Source organism: Manis javanica, chromosome 10 (genome assembly GCF_040802235.1).
Source record: "Manis javanica isolate MJ-LG chromosome 10, MJ_LKY, whole genome shotgun sequence".
Taxonomy (NCBI): Eukaryota; Metazoa; Chordata; class Mammalia; order Pholidota; family Manidae; genus Manis; species Manis javanica.
This window is the reverse complement of record NC_133165.1, coordinates 25,411,805-25,436,330: the sequence shown is the minus strand read 5'-3', so window position 1 is coordinate 25,436,330 and position 24,526 is coordinate 25,411,805. Positions and strand designations below refer to the sequence as shown.

Here is a 24,526-nt window from a genome sequence, read left to right as displayed (position 1 = left end):
CATTCATCCATTAGTAGACACTTGAGGAGGGCCCTAATCTCTGCGATTCCGCCTGGGATAAGGTACTGCTTCCATGGTGCCGAGGTTCCTGGCTTCCCCTTTGGAGGGAGCCTGACAGGCCAGGTAAGAAATGGAGTCCTGTCCTCAGTTTGTCTTTCAGATTTGTTACCAAAAACCGGTCCTTGTCAGCAAAGTCAAGCCACAAAACACCATGACAAGTTTCCGAGGAAAGGAAAGAATAGTTTATCAATCTGCCGGCAAGTGGGGGAGCGTCAGGCTGGTGCTTAAAGAACCGCTGTCCCCTGGAGCACCAGCAGTTAGGGCTTTTAGAGGGGAACTCGTGGGATAGAGGCCGTGGTGTTCATAGATGTAGAAAGTAGCAGCTGGCGAGGATCTAAGCAGACATTCTCAGGCCGATCCAATTGCTTTTTGTTTTTCTTATCGGTTCCTCCTCAAGCCCCTGGGACAGGGTGGCTTGGCTTCTGCAAAATCAGCCTTCTGCCTTATCTCTGACCCTGAGACTCAGAAAACAGGGAGAACAAAGAGAAACTGCCACCTGTTAGTAGTTACAAAGTTCTTGAGTTCATCTTCAAGTTAATGTTAGTGTTAAATTTTCAACCCAGAGATTTAATTCAGTCCTCTTCTGTCACAGGTCCAGTGGACCCACAGACTCACTCTGTGGTCATTTCCCCATCTCTAAATGCAAATTGGGCTGGGGATACTTAACAGCTGCCAGAACCTTCTCCCACCGGAGGGCCCGCCATCTACCACCGGAGGGCGCGCTACGCTTCGGATGGAAGGCGCGCGCGGCGAGCTCAGCCCACCGCGGCCGGCACGCCCGCCCCGCGGGACAAACGGGCACGCAGCTCCGCCACAGCCCAACGCCGGCACCTGTACAACGCGCGTGAGACTGTGATGCTCAGGACAGAGCACGCGCGGCCGGAAACCCGGCGCGCGCCGTACCGCGCCCGCTCGCACTTGGAGATCGCCTAGCAACCGCCAGTCCTGGCCAGCGCGGCGCCCAGAGACAACGCCACCGGTCTGCGCCCGCGCCTGGCCCGCCTCCGAACGGCTGCCTCTTGCCATTGGCCGATAGGGAGATGGAAACGGGCCTCAGCCAATGGGCGGCGCCGCTCCGGAGGGCGGGATCGTGTTCCCTGGGCGCTTGCCGGAAGCCGGCGTTGGCGGCCACGCGCAGGTAGGTAGGGGTTGTGCGGTGGCGGGGTCGCGGGGTAGCGGGGAGGCCCTCGCGTGGGTGCGCGGGCCGGGCGGGCGGCTGGGGGTGGGCAGGCGAGCGGAGGTAGGCGGCTGCTCCGGCTGTGTGAGACAGCTGGCTGCGCACCTCCACCCCGCCGTTCCGCAGTCTTTCCACTCGCTGCCCTGCCTGTCCCGCCCCTTCCCCTGGGAGAGCTCGGTGGGCTCCTCCTGCGCGTCCGCACGGCCTCCGGGTCAGCGCGCGGGCGCCTGCGTAGAGGAAACCAACGGCCTCGGCTCTGGTGGACCCGCGTTCCGGAGGGGGAGAGAGTGAAAAACAGGAGGGATTAGCTCCCCTGCAGAAGATTAAAACAGCGAGACACCTTGGTGGCTGGCAGACACCCCTGGTGGAGGGGGGAGACATGAGGGCAGGTGAACCACATGGGAGCGCAGTGAGCAGCGAGACGGGGAGAGAGCAGGTGAGGGAAGGACGACGCGGAGCAGCGCGGACTCGTGGGACCTGCCGGCGCTGGCGAGGACACGGACTTTTTCTCTAGGTGAGATGGGAAGCCTTGGGACGTTTTCCTGCAGAGGTGAGCTATAAACTTGACTTCGTATTTTAAAAGTCATTGTGGATGCTGTGTGGGAAATGCACTGGAAGGGCAGGGGGCCAGGGCAGAGGCTATTGAATACTCCACATGAGAGAGGGTGGCAGGACCCGGGTTTATGGTAGAGGTAGTGTGAGCTCGAATTCTGGATGTGTTTTGGAGTTAAGGCCAACCGAGTTTACTGCTCTATTGGATGTATCAGAAATCAGAGCTGTGGCTGACTCCACAGGTTTTAGATTACTAAAATCTGGATTTTGCCAGACGGCCGTTTATTGAGGGGATGACGGCTGCAGGAGGACCAGCTAACTGTGTGGAGGGGGTGGTCAGAATGTGGACTTTGACACTTCGGTGTGAGAGGATTGTGTGGGTATTGGTGATATGTATACGAGTTGACAGTGTAGTAGTCCAGTTCAGGGGGAAATTTGGAAGTCATCAGCATACAGTTGGTATGTAAAGCCACACAGCTAAATGAGAATGCTGAGGGAATGAGAGTAGGCGGAACACTGAGGCAGGGTCCTTCATGTCAAGGGGTCAGGGAGGTGAAGAGGTAGGAGGAGAGGCAGGAGAGTGTGGTGTCTGCCTTGAAAGCAAAGAGGAAGGAGCGTGTCAGGAGGGGAGCAGCACCTCTCCAGTGCTGCTGTTAGGTCTAGCGAGATGAGAGCTGGGAATTGGCCATGGGGTTTCCTGGCAGAAGTGAACAAAGCCGGAGTGTAGCTAAAGTAAGGATAGATGTTAACTGGGAGTAACTTGCAGTAAGGGAAAAGAGTGTCAATTGCACTCATCTTGGATTTGTATGGAGGAGCTTGGGTGTTTTGGAGGGAGAAGGAGGGGAAGGGGTCACTCAGAGTTAGTAGGGAAATCCCCAAAACAGGATGGAGATGTCGGTCCCTGTGAAAACCTGGGCTTGCGGATAACATGTACGCAAGTTAGGTTTCTGCCCTCTAGGTGGCTGTGGGGGACGAAGCCCTCTATTCAGATGTCGGCTGGATCGTTTTGGCAGCCTTGGGTTTTTTCAGGCAGGCACCTTTTAAACAGGCCAGGGTCATGGTAGGGGTTTGGCCTTGAGGTGTTAAAAGCTCTGTTAGTGTTTTGTTCACGTCTTCATAAGTTAAGGTTGAGGCCTAGTAGAGAGAGAGCTCAGAGGAGCCTGGCTGGGGATGGTCCGGTACAGAGTCTTTGTCTGCAGCTCACGGGGGTGATCTTAATAATAAGGTGTTGGGACAGTGGTGGGCGAAAACCTGAGGGCACAAGAGAGAAGGGGTGGGCAGGAGTTAAGGACAGTGAGAGTGGACAGCTCTTGAGTTTTGCTGCAGAAGGTGGTGAAACAGGGATAGAGTGTGTGGAGTGGAGAGGGGCTTAAGATTGGGAAACATGAGTTGAGAAGGGAGGAGGCATGGCTCAGGAGGGGCTGCTCAGAGCCATTCTTGGGGGTGCATGGGAAGGTGTGGATCTGTGGGAGTCCCCTTGCAATTGCTTTTCTCAGTGGTCAGGTGTCAGGCTCCGCTGCAGAAAGAGATGTCAGGGTTTCAGAGATTAGGAGAGGCAAATTGTGATCTGGGACCCTGTGGCAGCAGTGGGGACCTGCGGGGGAATTGCTGACAGCCCTAGAGATCCCCTGATGCTCAGGGCTTTTGATTCAAAGTGAGGCCTTTTGGGGGGCTTTCCCACCAGGCAGGAGCAGGTGCTGGAGCTGGGTGTGCCAGGCCCAGAACTCTGTGAGGTGCGGTGAGGCTGGCAGGCTGCTGGGGTGCCGTGGTCAGCACAGTGCAGGTCTGGGGGAAGTCCAAGGCTGGCTGGACCCCATGAATCTGAGCCAAGTGAGCTAGATTGAGGGGAGGTGGGCTCGGTGAGTGGCATGATTGTTTTTGTAGTAATGAGTTTGGAGTTTGGACAAGGGAGGGAGAAAGTAGAGTTAGGTAGCAGCAGAGTGGAGTCTGGAAGCTGTTTGTCAAAGTGGGCAAGTCAGAACGTGGACAGTCCTGTATTCCAACAGACAGGAGTGAAGCTGCGGTTCTGGACTCCTCGGACTGCTTCCCCAGAGGGCTGTGCATGGTGAGGGCCTGGCCCTCCTTCAGGGCCTTTGCCCAGGGAATTGGGAGGTGCCCTTACCTCTAACCTGCCAAGACACCTCAGAGGCAACTTAGACTCGCTGGGTGAGGAACACATCCAGGGCTATGGGCCATCTTTTCAGATTTAAAGAACCATGTTTTTCCAGTAGGCTGACTGATTTCTTTAAGGGTGGAGTTTCTTTTCAGCCCTGGAGACCTGGCTGCTTCAGCTTGTTGACCTGACTTGCCCTGATCTGTGCCTCCAGACTGGCCCATTAGCCCTGAGCTGGCTTCCTCCCGTTTGCCCAAGCTAGAGGGCAGCTTTCTGTTGGGAAGCTGTTTGCTTCACTGAATACTTGTGCTGCTATCTTAAAATAAGGTGTTTTTTTCTGCTTTTGTTGTAGAAGTTACAGAAGAGTTTAAAGGAAATAAAACAAGCATTCTAGTGATTCTAACTCCCTAAGATGCTGATATTTTAATGTATTCCTTTCTAGTTTTTTCCTTTGTGCATATTTATGTGTAGTTTCTCTTGCAAAGCAGGAGTCATACTTCATATACACAGCCTGTCCCCTGCCTCTAACTTCCCGTTGTACCCTGAACTCTTACTCCTGTGCTGGGAGGCCACAGTGGGTACTGGTTGTGTAGGTGCATTTCCCGGCATGAAGGAGCCGTTTGCTTTCCCGATATACACTGTAGGGCAACTGTGATGTTTTCAGCTTTTTAAGATTAGAGGTATTATCATCCTTTACAGAATGTCACTACCATCCTGGTATATGAATCTCTGTCCATGATTATTTCATTAGGCTGAATACCCAGGAGGGAATCACTGAGCCGAAGTGCTTGGTGAATGCCATAAAATCAGCTTTCAGAAAGGCTGCCGATTCACCCTCCTGTCAGCAGACGCGATGGTATCTTTGTCATCATTCTCTGGCTAACACTCAATAATAGAATTTAAAAATCTTTGATGTAAAAAACGACATTTTTTTAACCTATTAAATTAGGTAAGTAATGTGTGCGTATAGCTAAAAAACTCACGTGGTACTAGGAGACTTACCTAGAAAGAGTAGTCAGCTGCTCTCTCCCTGGCTACTCCTCTGAGTCCTACTCTTTAGAGGCAGCGTAGTTTAGCCTTTTAGCTCTTTCTACTGGAATTACTTCCATATTTCTAAATAATGTGCAAATGATGTGGCTTTTGCTCTGCCTTACTAATTTCCTACTCTGATAGGTGTGCCTCAGTTTCCTCATCTATGTGCCTTCCTCTTTGGTCACAAGAAGTAAATGAGTTAATATACGTAAAGCACTTGAAACAGGGCTTGGCACATGGTAAGCTCGCAGTCAGTACTAATTTTAGTGGTAAATATCATTATGTAACACCCTCTGCTCTTCTGAACCTGCTCCCTCCCTGCCACCTAATATGGGGAAAACTAATGTTGGCATTGCTTTATAGAAGTTTTGAGTCACTCGATTTTTTGCAGAAAAGCCTGTAAGGAGTTATAAGTAGGGGGCCTTATGCTTTCTGATGGTGACGCTAGGCCACTTAAATAGTGCTGATACAGAGGGTGAAGTCAGCCAAGTTCAACCTTGGCTGGTAGACGTGATGTACTACTTTAATGGCATAAATATGGTTCTTTCAACAACTGTTCCAGCAAATGTGTGCACCTGGGAAGCTGGTGAGGTTGGTTCTGGATGTGCCAGGTGCTTCACACATGTTCATGCTGTCCTCACAACCACTCTGTAAAACAGGGTTACCTCTAGGGGAAAGGAGGGGAAAAGCAGTACTGGGGCATTAATTTTTAAACTTATGACAAACAATTTGAGAGAGATTAGTTTTCCTTTTTGCTTCATATATTCACAGGGTTCTGTGACCACAACCACAACCTAATTTCAGAACATTTTCCTTCTTCCAAAAGAAACCCTGTACCTATTAGGAGCCACTCCCCACGCCTTCCACTTGTCCTAGCCCTAAGCTGACGTCCCCACTTGGAGGTTTCCCTTGGGCATCCAGCCTTCAAATGTTTGCCCTCAGACATCTCCCTTCAGAGGGCCCCACTGAGGATCCTCACCGAGGACCCCCCCCAACCAGGATCCCTCAGATGACCCTCAGCCAGTGCTGCCCAGGAAGGAGGGGAGGAGGGAAGGGGGGCTCTCCCCCGACTCAGCATGCCTCGAGGTCCTGGGACACTGGCCATTCCTCCTGACCCCCCATTGCACAGTGCACAGAGGCCATGGTTTTAGAGTCCATGCGTTGTTTTCTCTTCTTACCCGTGGAGTCCTAGCCACTGCTGTGCCTCAGAAAGCAGTCATAACCGGGCACCCATATGGCATTCCTCTATGTGTCCCCAGTCGGTGCCAGACCCCCTGGCGTGACTGAATGCCCCAGTGACAGGGCATGTGACAGTCACCCTCTGCCTGTGTAGTGCTGCAGCATCCCATGATGGGGAAATATGAGTTAGGCCAGAATAGTAGAAAATAAAAGTAACTCTAAATAGTTAGTAATGAGGAAGTAGACACATTTCCCTAATTTTCACCTTTGGAAAATTTTGATACTGCCACTAAAAATGTATTTCTCTTAATCTTAAAACTTTGTGTTCATGTTTAGTTAGAAATACAGGGACTGTATCATGCATGTATGATTGCAGCTATGTTAAGTAAAATACTCGGGAAACACACCGGAATGCTGGACTGGCTGTCCACAGGTGATGAAATCAGGGGCTCGACTTTCTTTTAACTTTTATTTATTTTCCATATTTTTATTTCCTATGTATTTAGCAGTTTACTTTCTTTGCTGCAGAATGACAAAACAGAAGAGAAAAGTTACCAAAATGACGGACAAAAAGAACAAAAAATGGAAGAAGGCGTCAGCACAGGAGATCCTGCTGGCACCTGAAGCTGAGCCAGGCAGCAAGGAGGCCCACCCCCAGGTAGGCGCCACAGTCGCATTCTTGTCTCCTGGTTTCCTGATCTGGGGAGGGTTGGGTGGTCGTGTTGCTGGTGTCCGTGTGGGTGGGGCAGAGGCAGGAACAGGCTACAAGTGCCTTCTACAAGCAACTGTAGGGCAGGTAAGGATTTCAGTGAGTCTTAGGTTGGAACACCACGACTGCCTTTCTACCGCCATTGGATCTACAGATTGCTGTGTTGGGTGCCATACTAAAGGGACTTTGGTGGTTGGCAGGGGCTGGGGCTGGGGCTTCAGAGCTGTGCCCTGAGGATCCAGGCTGGTGTAGCATATGCGACAGGAGAGGCCCTTCACACAGTAATTTGTGAAGTGTGGCTGGGAATCTGTACTTAGGAGTACACACCTTAACATAAAAATGCATGGCATAACATAAATCTGCCAGAAAAATATGTATATACATCCAAATTTGTTCTCTGTTACCCTGAATTCTGGGTGTTAAAATTTTTCTTTTATATTAAGCTGTCTTCACAATTCCTAGTATGCAGTTGATCAGATCGGCGTAAGATATTATGAGTTCTGACAACTCACCATGAAGAAGCGTTGCTGAGGCACACATCGCAAGGGAGCACAGCAGGCCGTGTGGCTTTTGCCCATGGGGACCGTAACTGCATGAGGGGGCGGGCTTGGGGTGGGTTTCATCCCGTTCCTCACATGGCTGTCAGCCTGGAGGAACTGTATACACATAAGTATGTGAATGAGAACGGAGTTTGTGTTGTAGCAATATTACTTGACTCATTGAATTCTGAGACTGTTAAGTGATTTTTGGCGTACATTATCAAACTTTATTTTTAAAGATCGCTATTAAATAGCAACTTGACTGGGTCATTCTTCAGTTGTTTTAGAAGAAACAATTGGAAACCACCTGATGGGTCAAGGATTGGGTGCTGGCTAATTACGTTCATTTGCTTTATAAGTCCAGCATTTCAAACTATGCCTTTGTTTAGTGCCCCTGAAGTTTTTATGCCCAGGGCAGGGTGACAGCCTTTCTTAAATGAAGTGGGGAAAGGCTATTGTGTAGCGGGAGGCAGAAGAGAGAGCCCACGTGCCTGCCAGCCCCTCAAGCACACCCTTGCTGAGCCTTTTCACAGAACAGTGTTCAGCACATGTGGTCCTAGCAGCCTAGAGGGATTCCTGGAGGCCGCCCGTGCTCTGACCCTGTGGCAAGTCTTGCGTCCCTCGGGGTACATGTGCCCAGTTGGATGAGGGCTGGTCTAGATCACTCCAGGGCTCCATCCGCCCAAGCAGCTCTACTTTCTTGAGATGGGTAGACTAAAGCATCCTTCTGTGGCCCTGTCAGAGATGCCATGGGGTGGACGCCGTGAGTGCAGGATGTGCGCGGAGAGGAGCTGCTCAGCTGTGAAGTATGCTTGTGTATTAACATCTGTGCTCACCTGGAGCTGGGGGTCACCTCTCAGCTGCCACCACAGTGGAGTTGGGGGAGGAGCCAGGCTGGGGCCCAGAACCCCGACTTGTCCTGGGTACCCCGTGCTCTGCGTTCTCTTTAGTCAAGAACCCGCTAAGTCAGGAAGCTCATTTGAGCACACGGCACCTTTTGTCCTGTGCACAGAAGTCCTGCAGGGACCCCGGCTGTTTCCAGGGACTGCATCTGGCTCTGAGTGCAGGCTCTTAGCAAATGCCTTTGCCCAGGCCATTTGCTGGTACCCTCTCTTTCCCCACCACTTGAGTCTCAGTTGTATCTTGGTTTCCAGATCCTGATGGAAAGCAGTTGTTTTAGAACTACTGGAGGTCCTATTATGTGGTCCGGCCCACCTCCAGGTCCCACAGAACCTCGTTACACCTGATTTTCTTGGGTGATTTCTGCTTCCTGCTTTTTCTGGGTTCCTCCAATTTCTTTCAAGTGAATTGCACACAATCACCTTGGTGTTTTTAAATTTGTAATGAAGCTTCCAGCTTTTCTTTGTTAATGACCTGTTTGCTGGCTGCTGGCTACTGGTAGGACCCACAAAACTGTGGGTTTAAGGCAAATAGAGGCAGAGGTTAACATTTCTGCCTAAGGTCAGTAGTTATATTCTTTTTGTTAAGTTCAGGTAATTTTTTAAAAGTACAGGATTACTTGTCATTATTAATGCATGTTGATTTAAAGAAATTTGGAAAATTTGGAAAGCAAAAGTGGAAAGCAGAGAATCGTGGTGTTTCCTTCCACCCTCTCTTGATGCCTGAGTTTTGTTTGGTTTGCACAGAGGCTTCCTTCTAGAGTCATGTGCCGATGACTGCTGAGGGTTTGTGGCCCTGAGGAGCAGCCGGCAGAAGTTGAAATGCACCTGGGAGGAAGGCCAGCGTGGGGCCCCTGGCCCTGCGCCTGGAGACTGACCAGCCAGCAGGGGTCGCAGCCCTCCGCCTGGAGGCCACGGACGCTCTTTCTGAAGGTCTGCCCCCAGGGCAACGCTGGACAGCAGGGGCATTTCCAGCTGGCTCTCTGTGGGTTAGGTACTGTGCTTAGGGGTTGGGTTTTGAAGACCTTTCCTGCATCACTGGGGCCAGTCTCCCAAGGAAACGGAACCACTTCATCCCGGAGAGTGCATCCTGGGCTTGGCCAATAAAAACGCTTTCTCTCTCACTCACCCTCTGGTTCTCATGGGAAATTATAAAAAAGCAGTGTCAGGCATTTTGTAAAGAAGGAACATTGAACGCTGCGCCTAATTTAAGGAGGGCAGGTGGACTAGGCCTGGAGAGCACATCCTGTCTCCCGGGAGCATGTGGAAAAGTACTGGGCTGTTCCCCCTACCACCCCTGGGCCCCGAACAGCCTCTGGAATCCACACAGAGAACAGAGAAGCCTCTGTCCCACTTGGGCCATGTATTATCCTCTGGAAGATTCCATCGGGATAGACCTGCGGGTCTCTGCAGCCACTTCCATAGTGCAAGTGCCCCAAGGCTGCATCGGGGTGTCCAAGCCTCCAGGGATGGGCTTTTGGCCCCTGGGCAGCCTCTGTGGGGCTAGGGCTCCCATTCAGCATCTGGCCCAGCATGCGTGGTACTCCCGTCCTAGTACCTTGTTGGAGCGGCTCCAGGCAGCGAGGACCTGTTCACTCCAACTGCACTTGCTCAGCTCACTCGCCAATCACCTGCCAGGCCTTGCAATCCTGAAGCAAAGAGGAGGGTTGTCTGTGATGCCCCCATACATCCCTGTGTCCCTAGGTAGAAGGAAGAGCTGCCAGGTGTCTTGCCCACTCATTCTATTTGACCCGCTGTAGGTCTCAGGAGGGTCCCAGCCCCTGCACTGAGCCCAGTCCCTCGATCCTGCCAGATTGGGGCTCACGAGTGTTGGGGGGAGCTCACAGGCTTCCTCTTAAGGATGATGCCTTTGACCAGAGGGGTCTCACAGTTCACCCTATCCTGCCAGTTTCTTGACTTTTTAAAACCCTCCCTGTGGGCCCGGGCATAGGAGTTCAGGTTCTTGAACCTGTCTAGGACTGGCTACTGGTCAGGGCCACAAAATTCAAAGGGGTGGCCTGCTCAGCAGCAGTGAGCCCTGGGCCAGCTCTGCAGGCCACGCCCCTGTCTCCATTCTCGCTGAGGAGGGCCTGGTGGGATGGCATCAACACAGCTGCCACCTCAGAGCCAGCAGGGGGCTGCATACTTTGGCAGGTGCCCAAGGTGTAGATGCCACCTGGAGATTGGATGGGTGAGCCGGGTGGCAGCTGCTCTGCCTGCTGACGGCCCTGAGTGGGTGCTGAGTGGGCTCCTTCACAGTGCGTCTCACGAGAATCCTTAGGTTTGCAGAGCATTTTCCACTTAAAAAGCACCTTTGCGGGGACACTGAGAGGCCGTGGTGCCTCAGGCGGTGCAGCTGGAGAAGTTGCTGGCCTGTGTGGTCACCTGGTAACAGACAAGAGGCTCACGCTTGGGCTTCCTTTTAGAGCACACAGAGGGACATGAGGGACCTAACGTGTCGCCAGCCCCAGTCCCTTAGTGTGCCTGGGCTGAGAACTGGCTGTCAGCGGGTGGCCCAGCATGGGCAGTTGGCATCACCAGCACCAGGTAAGGAATCTGCCAGCACTTTCTTGGCACCTGCCCTCACACTGCAAATGTTGGTGAGTAGGTGGGAGAAAGGCCTCAGCGGTATTAGCCAGACAGCAGGGACAGTCTGGAGGGCATGGTGACAGGGAGCTTTTAGAAAGAAAATAACCACTTTTCCTTCAGAAAACAATGTGTTCCACCCATGGCTGGTCAGGTCCCAGGCTCCAGAGCAGCCCTGCCTGGTCCAGGCTTTGCTGAGCCACGAGCAGTGGGCCATGGGAGGCCAAGCCTGGCACGCCAGTGTTCTCCAGGCCACGGAGTGGTGCTTACATGGGAAGGAAGCAAAGCTACTCAGGATGGACCAGCATTTCCCTCCTTTCTAATCTTGAAAATCAGATGGGAACTTGGCAGGCACTAAGCCTACAAGTACTTTACAAAGCCATCAAATAGCTGAGGTTGTGAACTTCATGGCCCTGAGAACTTGCTCAGAGCCGAAGTACTTCATACCACTGGCATCTGCCTCAAGAATTATTGGCCTGGCAGTGGATTTTTGTCCTTAACCTGGTGGGGGTGGGGGTAGGGGATTGGGGATCATTACCAAATGCCCCCAGTGTGCTCAGGGATTTCCCTGAGGCCTGCAGGGAATTGGTAGGAGACGAGGCTGCTCTGTTGCTTCCTGTGTTTGTTCCTTCTCATGGGTGAGTAACGTTGCATCGGGCTTTCCAGAGTGGCCACATACCATGTGCCTTGACCGTGGGCACGACAGCCCCAGGTGCCCACGTGTGTCAGCACTTGGAATTCGGCTGTGCCCATGGGTCTGGCTGCGTCACTTTGTGTGGATTTTAGAGCAGCTTCATTGTGGTGTAACTGCACATTTAAATCATGAGTTCCCTCAGTTTTGTGAGCACATTGCTGACAACTAATGGTGAGGAGCTGGGTGTAGGCTGTTTTTGGCAAAGTGTGTTCAGTCCTCTTTCCCATTTTGATTGGGCTGTTTTCTCATTGATTTTTGAGAGTTTTTTATGTATTCTGGCTGTAATCTTTTATCATATTTTTGTTTTGCAAACATACATCCGCCCAGTCTGTGGCTGGTCTTACTTTCTCAACAGTGGCTTTTGAAGAGCAGGAGTTTTAAGTATTGATAAAGTCCAATTTATCAATTTTTATTTTATGGTGTGTTCTTTATTTAACATGCCATTTTGGCTTATTGTGTCCTGGAGATGTTTCCAAATCAGGGTGTGTGGGCCCACTGTAATAGTTTTACTGCCCCCGTGATACTTCCCTGGTGGGGGGTGACAGTGTCACCTCCCCTGCTGATGGTCATGTGCCTTGTTCCCAGCATTTATAGCAGGGCAGCTTGTGGGTTTGTGTACGTGTGCGACCATTTCTTTTGGATACACAACCAGAAGGAACGGCAGGCAGAGGAGCTGCAAGTTTACTGCTGGTGCTTCCTGCCGGGAAGGCCCAGTGCTCTTGGGTCACGGCTGCCTTCCTGTTCTGCTAATCAGGCAGATGAAGAGTAGAATCTGTTTTAATTTACATTTTTCTGATCACTAGTGAGACTGAGACATATTAAAATTATTAAGCATTTCTTTCTCCCATGAATTTCCTCATCACATTTTTTGCTTATTTTTCTATTAATTATATTCTCCCCTTAAGAAGTCTTCTCTCTTAATTAATTATATGCTTCTCTAAATTCTGTCATATACGATCCTGTTATCTTGACATACCATAATTTAACTTCTCCTACCATACTGTGTGATACTTTAGTTTTTAGAAACATGTTTCTATATCTAGTAGAGTAAGTATGTCCCATTGTTTTATTGTTTTTTTGGGACAGTGTTCTTGACATTTGTCATGTGTTTTCTTATTTGTATGAATTTTTGAATCTGATTTCATAAAAAAATTTCTGTGGTTTATTGAAGTTGTTTTTTATGTCATTGAGTTAAGTTTTGTTGTTTTCTCTGAACGGATCTTGCATATTTCTCAATGAATGGGTGACCTGGACAGCATTCCTATAGCAAAGTATCGGGTGGCATAGACCTAATTTGTCTTTTTTTAACGTAACATGACATAGAAATGAAGCTTGGTGGTGAGGGTTGGTGTGGTCACTGCCATCCACGTGGCTGCTCCTGGGGTCTGGGCTTCCCGTGGGTCTTGACTCGGCCACAGGGGTGCCCCTGTCCTTCTGGGCAAGGTCTTCCTGCCCCACATCCTTCCTGAAACATATATTCCTTGCCGGGCCAGCCTTTTTTCCCCTCCTCATCTCCTCTCATTCTCCATGTTAGCTCTTAACCTAACTTCTCTGTAACTGATAAAACTTAGGAGCAGCTTGCTGACCAAAGGATGTTTAACTTGTTCGGCAAATATGTTAATAATTGGGGTTTTGTGCTGTTAAAAACAGTTTTCATTTCCTATTGCATTAACTTACATGTTTGAATATTTAATAGGTCATGGGAATGTTGTTACACATTTTTTTCAGTGGATTCTGATAAACTGTGGAAAGAGTTCTGCTTTATAAAGGGAGATAAATAGGCAGGTGGTTTTTTCCTTGGGGATGGGGCAGAGATTAGGGAGCTTCAGGACATCCTCCTATTTATGGTAATTTGCACTGGCTTTTCCAGCATACAACTTGGAGCAAAAAATAGCAGGTCTGTGAAATTGTGCTTGCTTTAGGACGAGCCAGGGCTCGCTTGCCTTGCTCCTTCATGTCTGGCTTTACGGTCACAAGCCTCACTGTTTGGGCGGGGAGATGCAGGGAAGAGCAGACTCTGGTGCTGGGAGTGGCCAGGTCTATCTGTGGTCTCTTCTCACAGGCACTAAGTGGCAGTGTGAGCCTTCTTCTCTGGAACACGCCCGGAGAGTGTTTGGTAAGATTCAGCACCCAAACATGATTGAAAACGAGCTGTACCTCCTACAAACCCTCACCCCATAAAGAGCAGTAAAAGTTATAAAGTCAGACACATCTTTTTGGATTGTATTTATCTCAGAAGGTGAGTGTTTCTCAAGAAACCAGCAACATCAGTGTGATTCTGGGGCAGCCCGGCACTGACGTGATCTCCCATGTATAAGCATGCACTGTGCTGAGGGCAGCCGGCTGCGGCGTGATCTCCCATGTACGCACATGCAGTGTGCTGAGGGCAGACAGCTGCGGCGTGATCTCCTGTGTACACATGTGCAGTGTGCTGAGGGCAGCTGGCCACTGCGTGATCTCCCGTGTACACGCGTGCACTGTGCCGAGGGCTGTTAGCCCCGGCGTGATCTCCCATGTACATGCGTGCAGTGTGCCAAGGATAGTCAGCCCTGGCGTGATCTCTCGTGTACATACATGCACTGTGCTGAGGGCAGCCAACCCCGGCATGATCTCCCGTGCACATGCATGCAGCGTGCCAAGGACAGCCAGCCCCAGCATGATCTCCCATGTATATGCGTGCAGCATGCTGAGAACAGTGCACAGGCCGTCTGGGTCTTCCCGGCAGAAAGGCAAACACAGCAACTTGGACTCACACAGGACTTGTGCAAGGCTGCAGGGATGCGGAGGGGCTCTCTCCCTCTGGACTCCCGCCTTTGGGGGCCCTGGCTTTGAGGCCACCCCCTCCCACTGTGCGTCCACTAAAGCCGAAGTTCAGACTTTCAGGGACTGTCGGGTCGCCTCAGGACATGATGGCTGTGCCTCCTGTTGCACTCCTGGGTCCCAGCCTCTGGACACCCCTCAGTGTGGGCCTGGAGGTCGCTTGCTCTTCTATGAGCTCTCTGATGCTTTATGAAAATGGTTGATGTTTATATTCTGGTCTGTGTGTTTGGTCATCATCCCTCTACCTCCTACCAGCAGAGAGTTGGTTTAAATCAATTTGGATTTAGTAAATTTCTTCTGTCGGACCAGCTAGGAAATGTCTCAGGCTTGTGGGCCATGTGGTATTTGTCATTCTGCTCCAGCCGCCTTTCTGGAACAAGCAGAATGGCGTAGCTGTGTCCAGGTAAGGCGCAGTTACCTGAATGGGCTGGCGTGGGGGTTGGGCCCAGAGTTTGAATTCTCTGGTCTACATGATAGAGCCCACTGAGGCCGGAAAGGCCCCACGCAGCTAGCACACCTGGCTTCATCCCCCGCACAGGGCGCCTGCCCCTGATGGGGGTCTCCTCACATAGGCACCAGGTCTTGGTGGCCCAAGTCCCTGGATCTCCACATCTGAGAGTAAGCCCAGGGATTGTACTGTGTTTGAAAGACAGCGAGGCCCTTTTCTGGGCCTGTAGCTTTCCCAACTGCTGTGGTCTCGGGTGTGGATGCTCACACTGCAGCGGGAAGGTGCCATGGGCCCTGTAGCACAGGGGCTGAAGAGAGGGCAAATATGACACTTGTGATTGACAGGCCATTTGGTTCGAAATACAAAGTTAGCATCTACATAGACAGTAAGTGAGCCACTAGATTGTGCTGGTATTCCACCTACCCTGTGCTGGGACACCTGTGCCCTTTCCTGGGGCACAGGCCCTCGAGTGGGCCCTAGCCTCTAACTCTTCTGTCCACGGGGAGACTGTTGACTGAGCTCCTTGCAAATCCATGGAACATGGAAGCCCTGCCCAGAAATCCAGGAACATTAAGTGCTGGAGGTGCTGCAGAGGACAAAGCTTTTGCTGGTGTGCTGAGCCATCTGGACTCTCTGCTGCTCAGCCTCCATGGGGAGGGCTGGGGATGCCACGTCCTGAGGACATCGTGAGAAGGAGCTGATCTGGGGTGGTGGCAGTAGTTGTTTGGTGAGTCCCTGATGCTGCCTGTAATCCCTGAGGGACTGTCTTGTGTCATAGAGGTGCTGTTTCATCTGCTCGCTTGCACTCAACATCAGAACTGGGAGCAATGAGTAGAAATCAGAGTGGTAGACATCTGCTTCGCATGCAGTGGCCCTTCAAAGATTCAAGGCCTGAGTAGGATAGGAGGCAGAGAGCCTGTCCTGGGGTGCCTGGGCTGGGGGCTGTGTTGGGGCCCTTCCAGCACCCTGTTGATGGCCCGCTGGTTTCCCCCCTGCCACTGCTGGGAGAAGCACTGGGAGTGCTGGCCCTGTGTGCAGGCAGCTCCTGGGTGGGTGGGCCAGGAGGGCTCTCAGTGCTGTGTCAGTGTGTTGCCGGGCGGCAGCAGTGTTGTGGAAAGCTGGTAAGAGCTGTGCTGTCGGGTCCCACTTCTGTTTTCATAGAAAAGATTTATCATTGAGGTAATTGTAGATAAGTAGTCAAATTGCCAAAAAAATAATACAGAGGTCCTGTGAACACTCCCCCAGGTTCCCCACTGACAACAGGCTGTAGAAACTGGGAAGCAGACCCTGGTGCAACCAGGGACCTACTCTGATTTTGCTGGTTCTGCATGTGTGGGTACAGGCTTCTGTAACCACCACATCAAGATGCAGAGATACACTGTCCCCACATGCTTCCTCGTGTCACCTCTCTGTAACCCTCCGCTTACAGAATGAAGGACAGTTGGGTTTTCAGAACTTTGCTTTTGCAAATAAAGCTGCTGTGAACACCCATGAACATCAGATTCTCCTTCTCTGGGGTACATGCCCAGGAGGGGACTTGCTGGGCCATTTGGCACGTGCATGTTTAATTCTTTGGGAACCTGCCAGACTTTTCCAGGCGGCTGTTCCATTTGCATTCCCACTGTCATTGTGTGAGACCCTGCTTCTCTGCATCTTCCCCAACATTTGGTGTTTTGCTACTTTTCATTTTAGTCATTCTGATCGTGGTGCTCACATTTTGAAGAGGGCTGCTGAAATTTCCCTGGGAAGTAGGGGAAACAGGGTTAAAGCTCTTGCTTTTCCAGGTTCGGTGGTATGTACAATTGGCTTTACCTGTTCTAGAAACTGCCCTGTGGGCTGGCACTGGGCAGGCCCATGCTGCTGGGTGCAGTGGGGCATGGCCCTTGTCCGCCCTGCCCATGTGTCTCACCCTTGTCTCTCTTTCCAGGAGCTTTTTGGGTGTAATTCAGCAGGCAAGGTGGAGACTAGGGTCCCAAGCAATGGCCGTTTGGGCTGGCCATGAGTACATGGGTCTCATCTCTGAAATGGATTTTCTTGGCTCATTTGCCAAATCTGAAGTTTTGCAGAATGGCTGGAAGCTGAGTGTCCCCACTACTGTGGGGATCTGGCCGCCCTCCAAGGAAAACGGCCTGTGCTCCCCCTCAGCCAGGGTGATGTTCATGACCTTTGCTGCCTCATGGTCAGCAGAGAATAACTCAGCAAAGTGTAACTTTAAAAAAAGCAATGTTTGTACCTCTCCTGAGTTTTAGATGACCAATGTAAAAAAAAAAAAAGAGAAAATGCAGGGAAACGTACAGAAGAGACCAGGAAGACTGAATTCTGCCTAAGATAGGCTACGGTTAGTGCAGAGTGGGCCCTGCTCTGTATTTCCATAAAGGAGTATTTTCTTCTCTATCTGGGAGAGTCCCCACGTCAGTCTTGGGTACTGTAATTTTTTTCATGTTTTCCAGTGTGACAGAAAAAGAAGACTCATGGTAGTTTGAATTTCCTTGATTACCACTGTGAAGGTCATTTTCCATATAATGTTGGTTGTTTTCTTTGCAAATGCCGGTATATTTTTACCAGCCCTGTTGCAAAGTTTATCTTCTCTGTACTGATTTGAAAAATACTCTTTATGCTAAGAGCTCTTTGTCTTTCCTTTGTTTCAAATATTTTTCCAGCTGAGTTGATGGCTTTCGCCCTGAGCCAGCATTCCCCTCCCCACCCTGGTCCCCCAGGCCTCTCCCAGGCTGCAGTGACCCACTCCTGCTGGCCTCCTGGGCTCTGTTCGCAGACCGCCTCTGCAGCACCCCATGCCTGCCCTTTGACCCCAGGGTTGGTGTCTCCAGTCACTGCGGAGAGGGTTGGCTTCTGGCTTTTCAGCTGGACTTGGAGGGGCTGAGCCACTTGACAGATGCCAGGGGGTGAGGTGCCCCGCTGCCCTGTGGGCAGGTCTTCCTGTGCATCCCCTGTGGCTCAGGAGGACTCTCCCTGACTTTGACAATAGGCCCTCGAACTTGTACTTGGCCAGTGATGCCTGTCTCTGAGAGTCTCTAAAAGGTGTTTCAGCGGGAAGTGGCTTCTGGCTGCGTGGGGATCACCCCTGCGCAGCATACTGGCAGGGGGAATGGCTCAGCTGTCTTGCGAGTGAAGCATGAAAACAGCGTATTTCCAGTGCCCTGCACCAGCCATGCCCTGGGAACGCCTCACCTGTTTACCCAGGATACAGCATTGAAATAATGAAAGCGGCAAGCTGAAGAAATTGTGGACCCGCCCTGCCCCTCCAGCTCCCTGCTCCCTCCCTCTGTGCGCCCTCTGTGCCTTTTACAAGGACACAGTTGAACTTTTCAGACAGACTTGATTCAGTGGGGTCTTTTTAAGCATAGTTCTTCATTTAATTTTTAGTAGCAGAGCCCCCGACCCTTTTAAAAGAAAACATACCCACTGGAAAAACCATAGAAAATGTGGAAATGTTTAGAGAGAGAAATGTTTGGTATGTTAGCATGTTTGTGGTTTTTCCTGAGTATTTCTAAGAACATGTCTGGCTCTCAGGCTTCCAGTTTCCTCACAAATACCTCGTGAAGTAATGATGAGACTTTCACCGTGGTTTAGTACTCCTGCCGTTTCAGAGACTGAACCCCACTCTGACCAGCCAGCTGGGTTAGGGGGCCACGTCTCTCTGCAGTGCCCAGGAGGCACTGGGTTGGCACACCCTCTTCCCCCGCCAGAACCAGGAGGCACAGCCCCGCACAGGGCTGATGGCAGAACTGGCTGGGGACCTGGTTCTCCTGATGAGCCTGCTTCCCTGCCTGCTTTCTCTCCTCTTGGCGTTAGAAGGGGGGTGGCATGTAGTGTGTCTTGAATTATTGGTCATGGTGTAAATTGGATATTTTAAGGTTTACAGGGAAGTTTGCCCCAGTGGTTCTAAGAGCTTATCTGGAGCATGTGCCTGTTCCCCCTGGGTAAGTTTTACTCAGTGCAGGGATGTGTTTTCCTCTATCGTAGCTGTAAGGCAGTTTTCTTCCATTAGACTGTACGTGTTAATAATGGAATATGTGGCCACGGAGTGCTTCCTGTCCTCTGCTGGAATTGTCTCCACTTCCCTGCTATTCAGAGGGAGCCACGGAATTTATTGTTTGCAGTGAAGTGAGTTGGCACCATGTTTATTCAGGGAAGCTTATTTCATTATAACATTCACTAACGTTCATGAGACACATCAGTCACTGGCTAGTCCAACAATGTACACAAGGAAATTCTCCAGTTTTAGTTCTAAAATACCAGAATGGGCAGATTAGGCTGAATATTTGCTCATCTTTCCAAAATAATTTTTGTCATGGTATGAAAAGATTTCCCAGGATGGAGTGTTCACAGCTGGGAAAACAGTTGTAGCTTTGAAGATGGTTTTCCCAGGCACAGAGCTCAGGTCTCCTGCTGTTAGGAGCACAAACAGTGTCTGGTTTATAGTTACCATTCATTTGGTAAGTCTTTATGGCATAGGGAGGCCTTTTTCTGCCCCGGCTTCACTGTCCCTGCTCAGAAAGAGGCTTTTAAGACCTTTTGAGCTGGCCAGGTACATCTGAATGCTGCTATGTAGCCTTGGGACACAGGTGCAAACCGGGCAATAGGCTGCTCACGTTGATGAGCCTGCATTTTGTGCTCACAGGTAGTATCTTTAAAGGCTAGAAATAAAGTGTGCAGGGTGAAGTCCCAGCCCAACACTGACGGTCAGGTTTGGTCTGAGTGATGCTGTCTTCACCTCTGTGAAGCCGCATGTTCTTCAGGACTCTGCACAGCTGCCACCTAAAGCCAGGCATGTTGACCCCAGGGCCAGCCTGGCCTGCAGTATGGGATGGCTGTAAGCAGGCCCCCAACCAGTGCAACTCAGGGCAGGCACTGAAGTATGTGGCCACGGGACATCAACAGTGTGGATAATGTCCAGGTCTCACGGCCTGGTGCCTGGCCCAGCGCTGGGTGTACAAGATGGGCTCAGCATGACCCCGGGCACTGTACTCTCTGAGGCTGTCAAGGGGCAAAACATGTGCTTACCCCACAGGGTTGCCTTAAGAACACCCTGCGTGAGTAAATGCTGAGAGAGCCACAGCTGGCATCACCTCTGTGGTTGTTAGAACAAGTAACGTACCTGTTAGCATAGGCCCTTCTGCAAAAATGGGATTAACATTTGGTGGCACAGAAACTGATCTGAGTGAATTTGCACATTTGTTGAGAGCTGAGAATTTTATGATTTACATTCCTACTATAAAACACAATAGAGTCTTAGTGGAGTTTTGGCTGGAGAGTCAGAACTGCACGTAAGTCTCCTGCTCCCTGCTTAAAAGCTGTGTAACCCAAGGCAGGGTGACCCCTGTGTGCCCCAGCATCACATCTGTGGAGGTGATTGTGGACCGTCTTGGGGTGCCAGGAAGAGTACATGAGATGATGCAGGTGGCAGGTGTGGCCTCTGGTGTGCACTCCATAAACCTTGCTGTGGTTTAACTAGTAAGTGAAGTGTGCTCTGAATTTCTGAAGTCCTGGATTTCGTATGAGGACGTCAGGCTCCATCCATTGTAGCCTCTTCAGCAAATGTCTGATGATGTAGCTGCACGTTGGGGATTGAAACACAAGAATGACTGGTGTGACGGCAGCCTTCTCAGCCACAGGTGCTCCAAGATGGCCATGTGTTTGTGTCCCCAAATGTCACTCCAGTAACTTGGTAGCATCTGGCAGCTGGGACTTAAGGATACAGTGAATTCTGTTGTTCCATGTGCTGGGCACAGAGGGGTTTTCACAGATAGCTGTCTGCTTTTACACATGCGAGAGCAGGCTCAGCCCAGAGGGTAACACCTTTGTCCTGGCGCAGCGTGCACTCCGAGTTTTGCCTGTCAGGCTGGCATGCTGTCTTGGCCCCAGATGACTGACTTACCATCCATTATTTATCCTCAGCTGTGCAGTCCTTCCACCAGGGCATGCTGTCTTGAGCAAGCACCATTCTTGAGACCAGAAATGGGGTTTGGAAGAGTTGTTTGGGCAGCTGCTGGCTTGAGGGTCCTACTGGCTCTGCCCAGAGCCAGGGCTGCATTGCGCTGAGCCAGAGCCTGGCGGGCAGTCTGCATCCTAGGAGCTGAGGTTCACCTGGGCAGGGGACGGGTGGGTGCTGCCCGCGGGGCTGGGGGCTGGCTCTGCATACAGAGCCACCTGGCACCCTTGGCTGGTTCTCTCTTAGGACGTGGCCACTGCCCATGGGTCTGAAAAGGGAACTGGGGTGAAGCACAGAGGTGTTCCCGGCCTGTAAATGGTGTTTCCTGGTAGTTTGTATTTTGACAGAAAGAATCTGAAGTTGAGGCCCTGTGTGCCCTTCTCTCTGACCTGCTTTCTCTTCTGGAAAACACACCAGCCCCTGACACACTCGCTGCCCCTCACTGTTGGGTGTGCAAGTAAGCCACCGGAGCTTCAGAACTGCCCAAGGGCTCTCACAGTCTGGTGGAACTGGGGCTCTCAAAGGAAAACAGAACTTTATTCAAGACAGACAAATGAGGGGAGCTGTTGGCAGAGCACAGATGACACATGCTCGCCTCAGAGCAGGCGCCAGCTAGAGGGCCAAGGGGCTGGGCAAGCCAGCCACCCTTAGGTCTGGGGACCACTGAGTGAATGGGTGGCAATGGGGGCCTGAGGCTCCTCCGGCGGGCTCCTGCCAGCAGGGCCTTTCCTCAGGATAAGCTGTTTTCAAAATAGTCAGCCTTTATTTTTTCTGTTTATATTCATTACTGGCGGATTAAACTCTGTCTAAGAGTTTTTAAGGCAAAACTGTACATGGGAGCATAAGGGAGGCAGGAGGCCAGACACATTTGTGGTGTTGGTGGGATGAGTGGCCCAGTGCAGTGGAGCTGGGATGGCAGGTTCTGGCAGGACCTGATGGCCCTCAGGAGGGGCCCGGGAGCCCCGGAGTGACCTCCCAGGTCCTGCTGGGGGTCTCAGGGTGGGGCTGTTGGGTTGAGTCTGCAGAAGCTGTGTGTCCCTCTCTCCCTGTGGTCTGCCTACTCTACTCACATAGCCTTTCTTTCTTCCCAAGCTCACCCCTTAGGGGAAAAGACTTTCCTCTAGACTATTTTCAGGCCAGGAAGATTTCTCTTTCTTTCAGAAGTTTCTCATTCTGAGTCTTACATTACTAGCATCATGTCTAATTTCCAACCTGTACTTGATTAACTTTCACAAACAGGTGTGTGGAGTTTGGGGTGGGGTTTGAAATACCCCTTTGGTTTTACTGAAGAACTAAGGTCATTTGATTTGGGAGATGGTAGTGACTGTGGCATTAAATTCTAGTTTTAGCCTAGGGTTTTAAAATGAGTAGCTATGATTTTCCTACAAGCGCTTTATGGCCGCGGATGAGCTGTAGCTGTAGTGGATGTCTCTCCTTCGTTTTTCCGTCCCCTCTTTTTATTGTAAATTATGCAAATGGAAGTGCATGCAGCTGAAACCACACCCACGTCAAGAAATGAAACTGGCTGGTTCTTGACCTCATCGCCGTCTGACTCTCTCTTCTTAGACTTGTGTTCCCCATGCATGTTCCCTGGATGATAGTTTTTCCTGTATTTGAACTTTATATTGATAGAAGTGGATTAGGCATGTTTTTGTATTTTTTCCGCTAAATGTTATTTGTAAGCATTACCCAGCTGTCGTGAATAGCACCGAGTGTTGATTTTTATCAGTATATAAATATACCGTCATTTATCCATTGTTCTAGTGATGGTTGCCGAGTTGTTTCCAGTTTTGACGATTATAAAGAGCACTGTGCCGACCGCTCTCATGTACGTCCTGTCATTCATGTGCACACACTCTTCTGGGGACATACACCTTGCAGTGGAATTGCAGATCTTGGGATTTGTGGATCCTGCTAGATAGGCTGCTCTATCAGTTATCTATGGTTGTGTAACGGATTCGTGCAAAATGTGCCTGAAAATGACCAAGTTCATGTGGGTCAGGAGTCTGGGTGGGGCTTACAGGGCTCTTCTGACTCTGTCACAGACAGCAGCTGAGGTGTCGGCTGGGGCACTGGTCTCCCCAAAGGCTCATCTGGGGACCAGCCTGCTCCTCACCTCTGTCAGCAGTTGCTGGGGGGATCCAGTGATCACTTGCTGTTAGACTGAGGCCTCACAGTCCCTGCTGTTGGACAAAGGCTACCCTCGGTTCCTGCCATGTGAGCCTCTCCGTAGGGAGCTTGTACTGTGGGTACCTGGCCCAAGGCGGGAGAGAGAGAAACTCAGAAGTCATGGTCTTTGGTAACATGGTCTTGGGAGTGGCTGCCGGCCGTTTTTGCTGCTATCTGTGGGTTAGAAGCATGTCATTCCATTCAGCCCACATGAGGGTGTTCGAACTGGGAGGTGAGGATGATTGGGACCAGTTAGAAGTGCTGGCTGCCTCCAGTGCCTCCTCAGATGTGGTCTCACAGGTGACCCTCCCTTCAGCAGCAGGTGAGGCTCACGAGGTGCCTCTTTTCGGGTGGCCCTTAGTCCGGTCGGCCTCTTGACAACCCTGAGTCTGAGCAGTGCCTCACGTTGGTAAAGGCACCTCTGCCAGCGGCCCGCCTATGGCCTCCTGTCCATACTCACCCATGTGGGCACAAGGGTCTGGGCTCAGGGCTCTTGCAGCCTCTGAGTTGTGTGGCTCCAGTCAGACTTTCCTCTTTATTCCACCGAGATTCCCTCTGGCGCTCAACGTCTGCCTGAACATCCAGCAGTGGACTTGGAACTTCACTGTCCTGCCCGAGTCCCATGCCCTCCAGGCCGACCATTCGCAGTCTCCCTTTGGGAGCAGTGGCAGCCCTGGTGCTCCAGGCACTTGGTGAAATCCTGGTGACACATGTACCGTAGTTGAACTGCTTAGCCATTTTACATGCAGCGCAGGAACATTAAGCATGCTTGTGTTGCACAGCACCCCACTGTCATCTCGGACTTCACATCTTCCTGGAGTGACTGTCCCCACTGAGCACCCCTTCTGCCCCTCCCCAGCCCTGGCATCCATCCAGTTTCCATCTCTGAGTTGGCTGCTCCAGGTCCTCGCAGGAGTGGGACCACACACAGTGTCCTTTGCTCCTCTCTTGCCCCATATCCAGTCCATTGGGGTGCCTGTTGGCTTCAGCATGTGCACAGAATCCCACCCCTTTTCACCACGTGCCCTGCTCCCATCCTGGTCTGGCCACCCCCATTGCTTCTGTATCCCTCAGGTGTGCTCGGCTCTGTGGAGGGGCAGTGTTTTCAGACGGGGCCCATCCTGTCCTTGGGCTGCCCTGGTGACTTCCCGGTCTCGTGCCCACTTCACCACTACATCCAAACCCGTGGTCCTTCTGTCTTCCATTTGCATCGCCTTCCTTCCACCCAGAGCTGTGCTTGCTGTCATTTGAGGAAACTCTTTTCTAATCTTAGTTTTCTGAGACTGTTTATCATGCTGATGTTGACTTTTGTCAAATAGTTTTTCTGTATCAGCTCTGATGATGTAATTTTTCTTCTTCAGCCTTTAAGTGTGATGTGATATATTGATTGACATTTAAATATTGAACGAGCCTCACATCCCTGGAATAAACACCACATGGTCATAGGATATAACAGTTTTTACACAGTGCTTTCTTGGTCTGCTGATGCTGTATTCAGGACTTCTGCATTGGATTCTGGAGGGACACTGGTCTGTAGTTTCCCTTTTGCTATTGTTTTTGTCTGGTATTTAGTGTTAACTCATCTTTTCATGCTTG

General features: G+C 51.0%; 1 protein-coding gene across 5 annotated transcripts in view; it reads left to right on the top strand.

Annotated features, from left to right (window-relative positions):
- Positions 1–724: 724 nt before the first annotated feature.
- CHLSN (cholesin) overlaps positions 725–24,526 on the top strand; it is a 122,142-nt gene continuing 98,340 nt past the window's right edge. Inside the window, exons 1-2 of one of the 5 annotated variants that reach the window (XM_017656356.3) lie at positions 725–1,198; positions 6,642–6,771. In XM_017656356.3, the coding sequence (XP_017511845.1) occupies positions 1,101–1,198; positions 6,642–6,771 (228 nt within the window). In that variant the 5' untranslated portion in view covers positions 725–1,100. The other 4 variants (XM_017656357.3, XM_073214921.1, XM_037008824.2 and 1 more) reach the window with 4 other exon arrangements.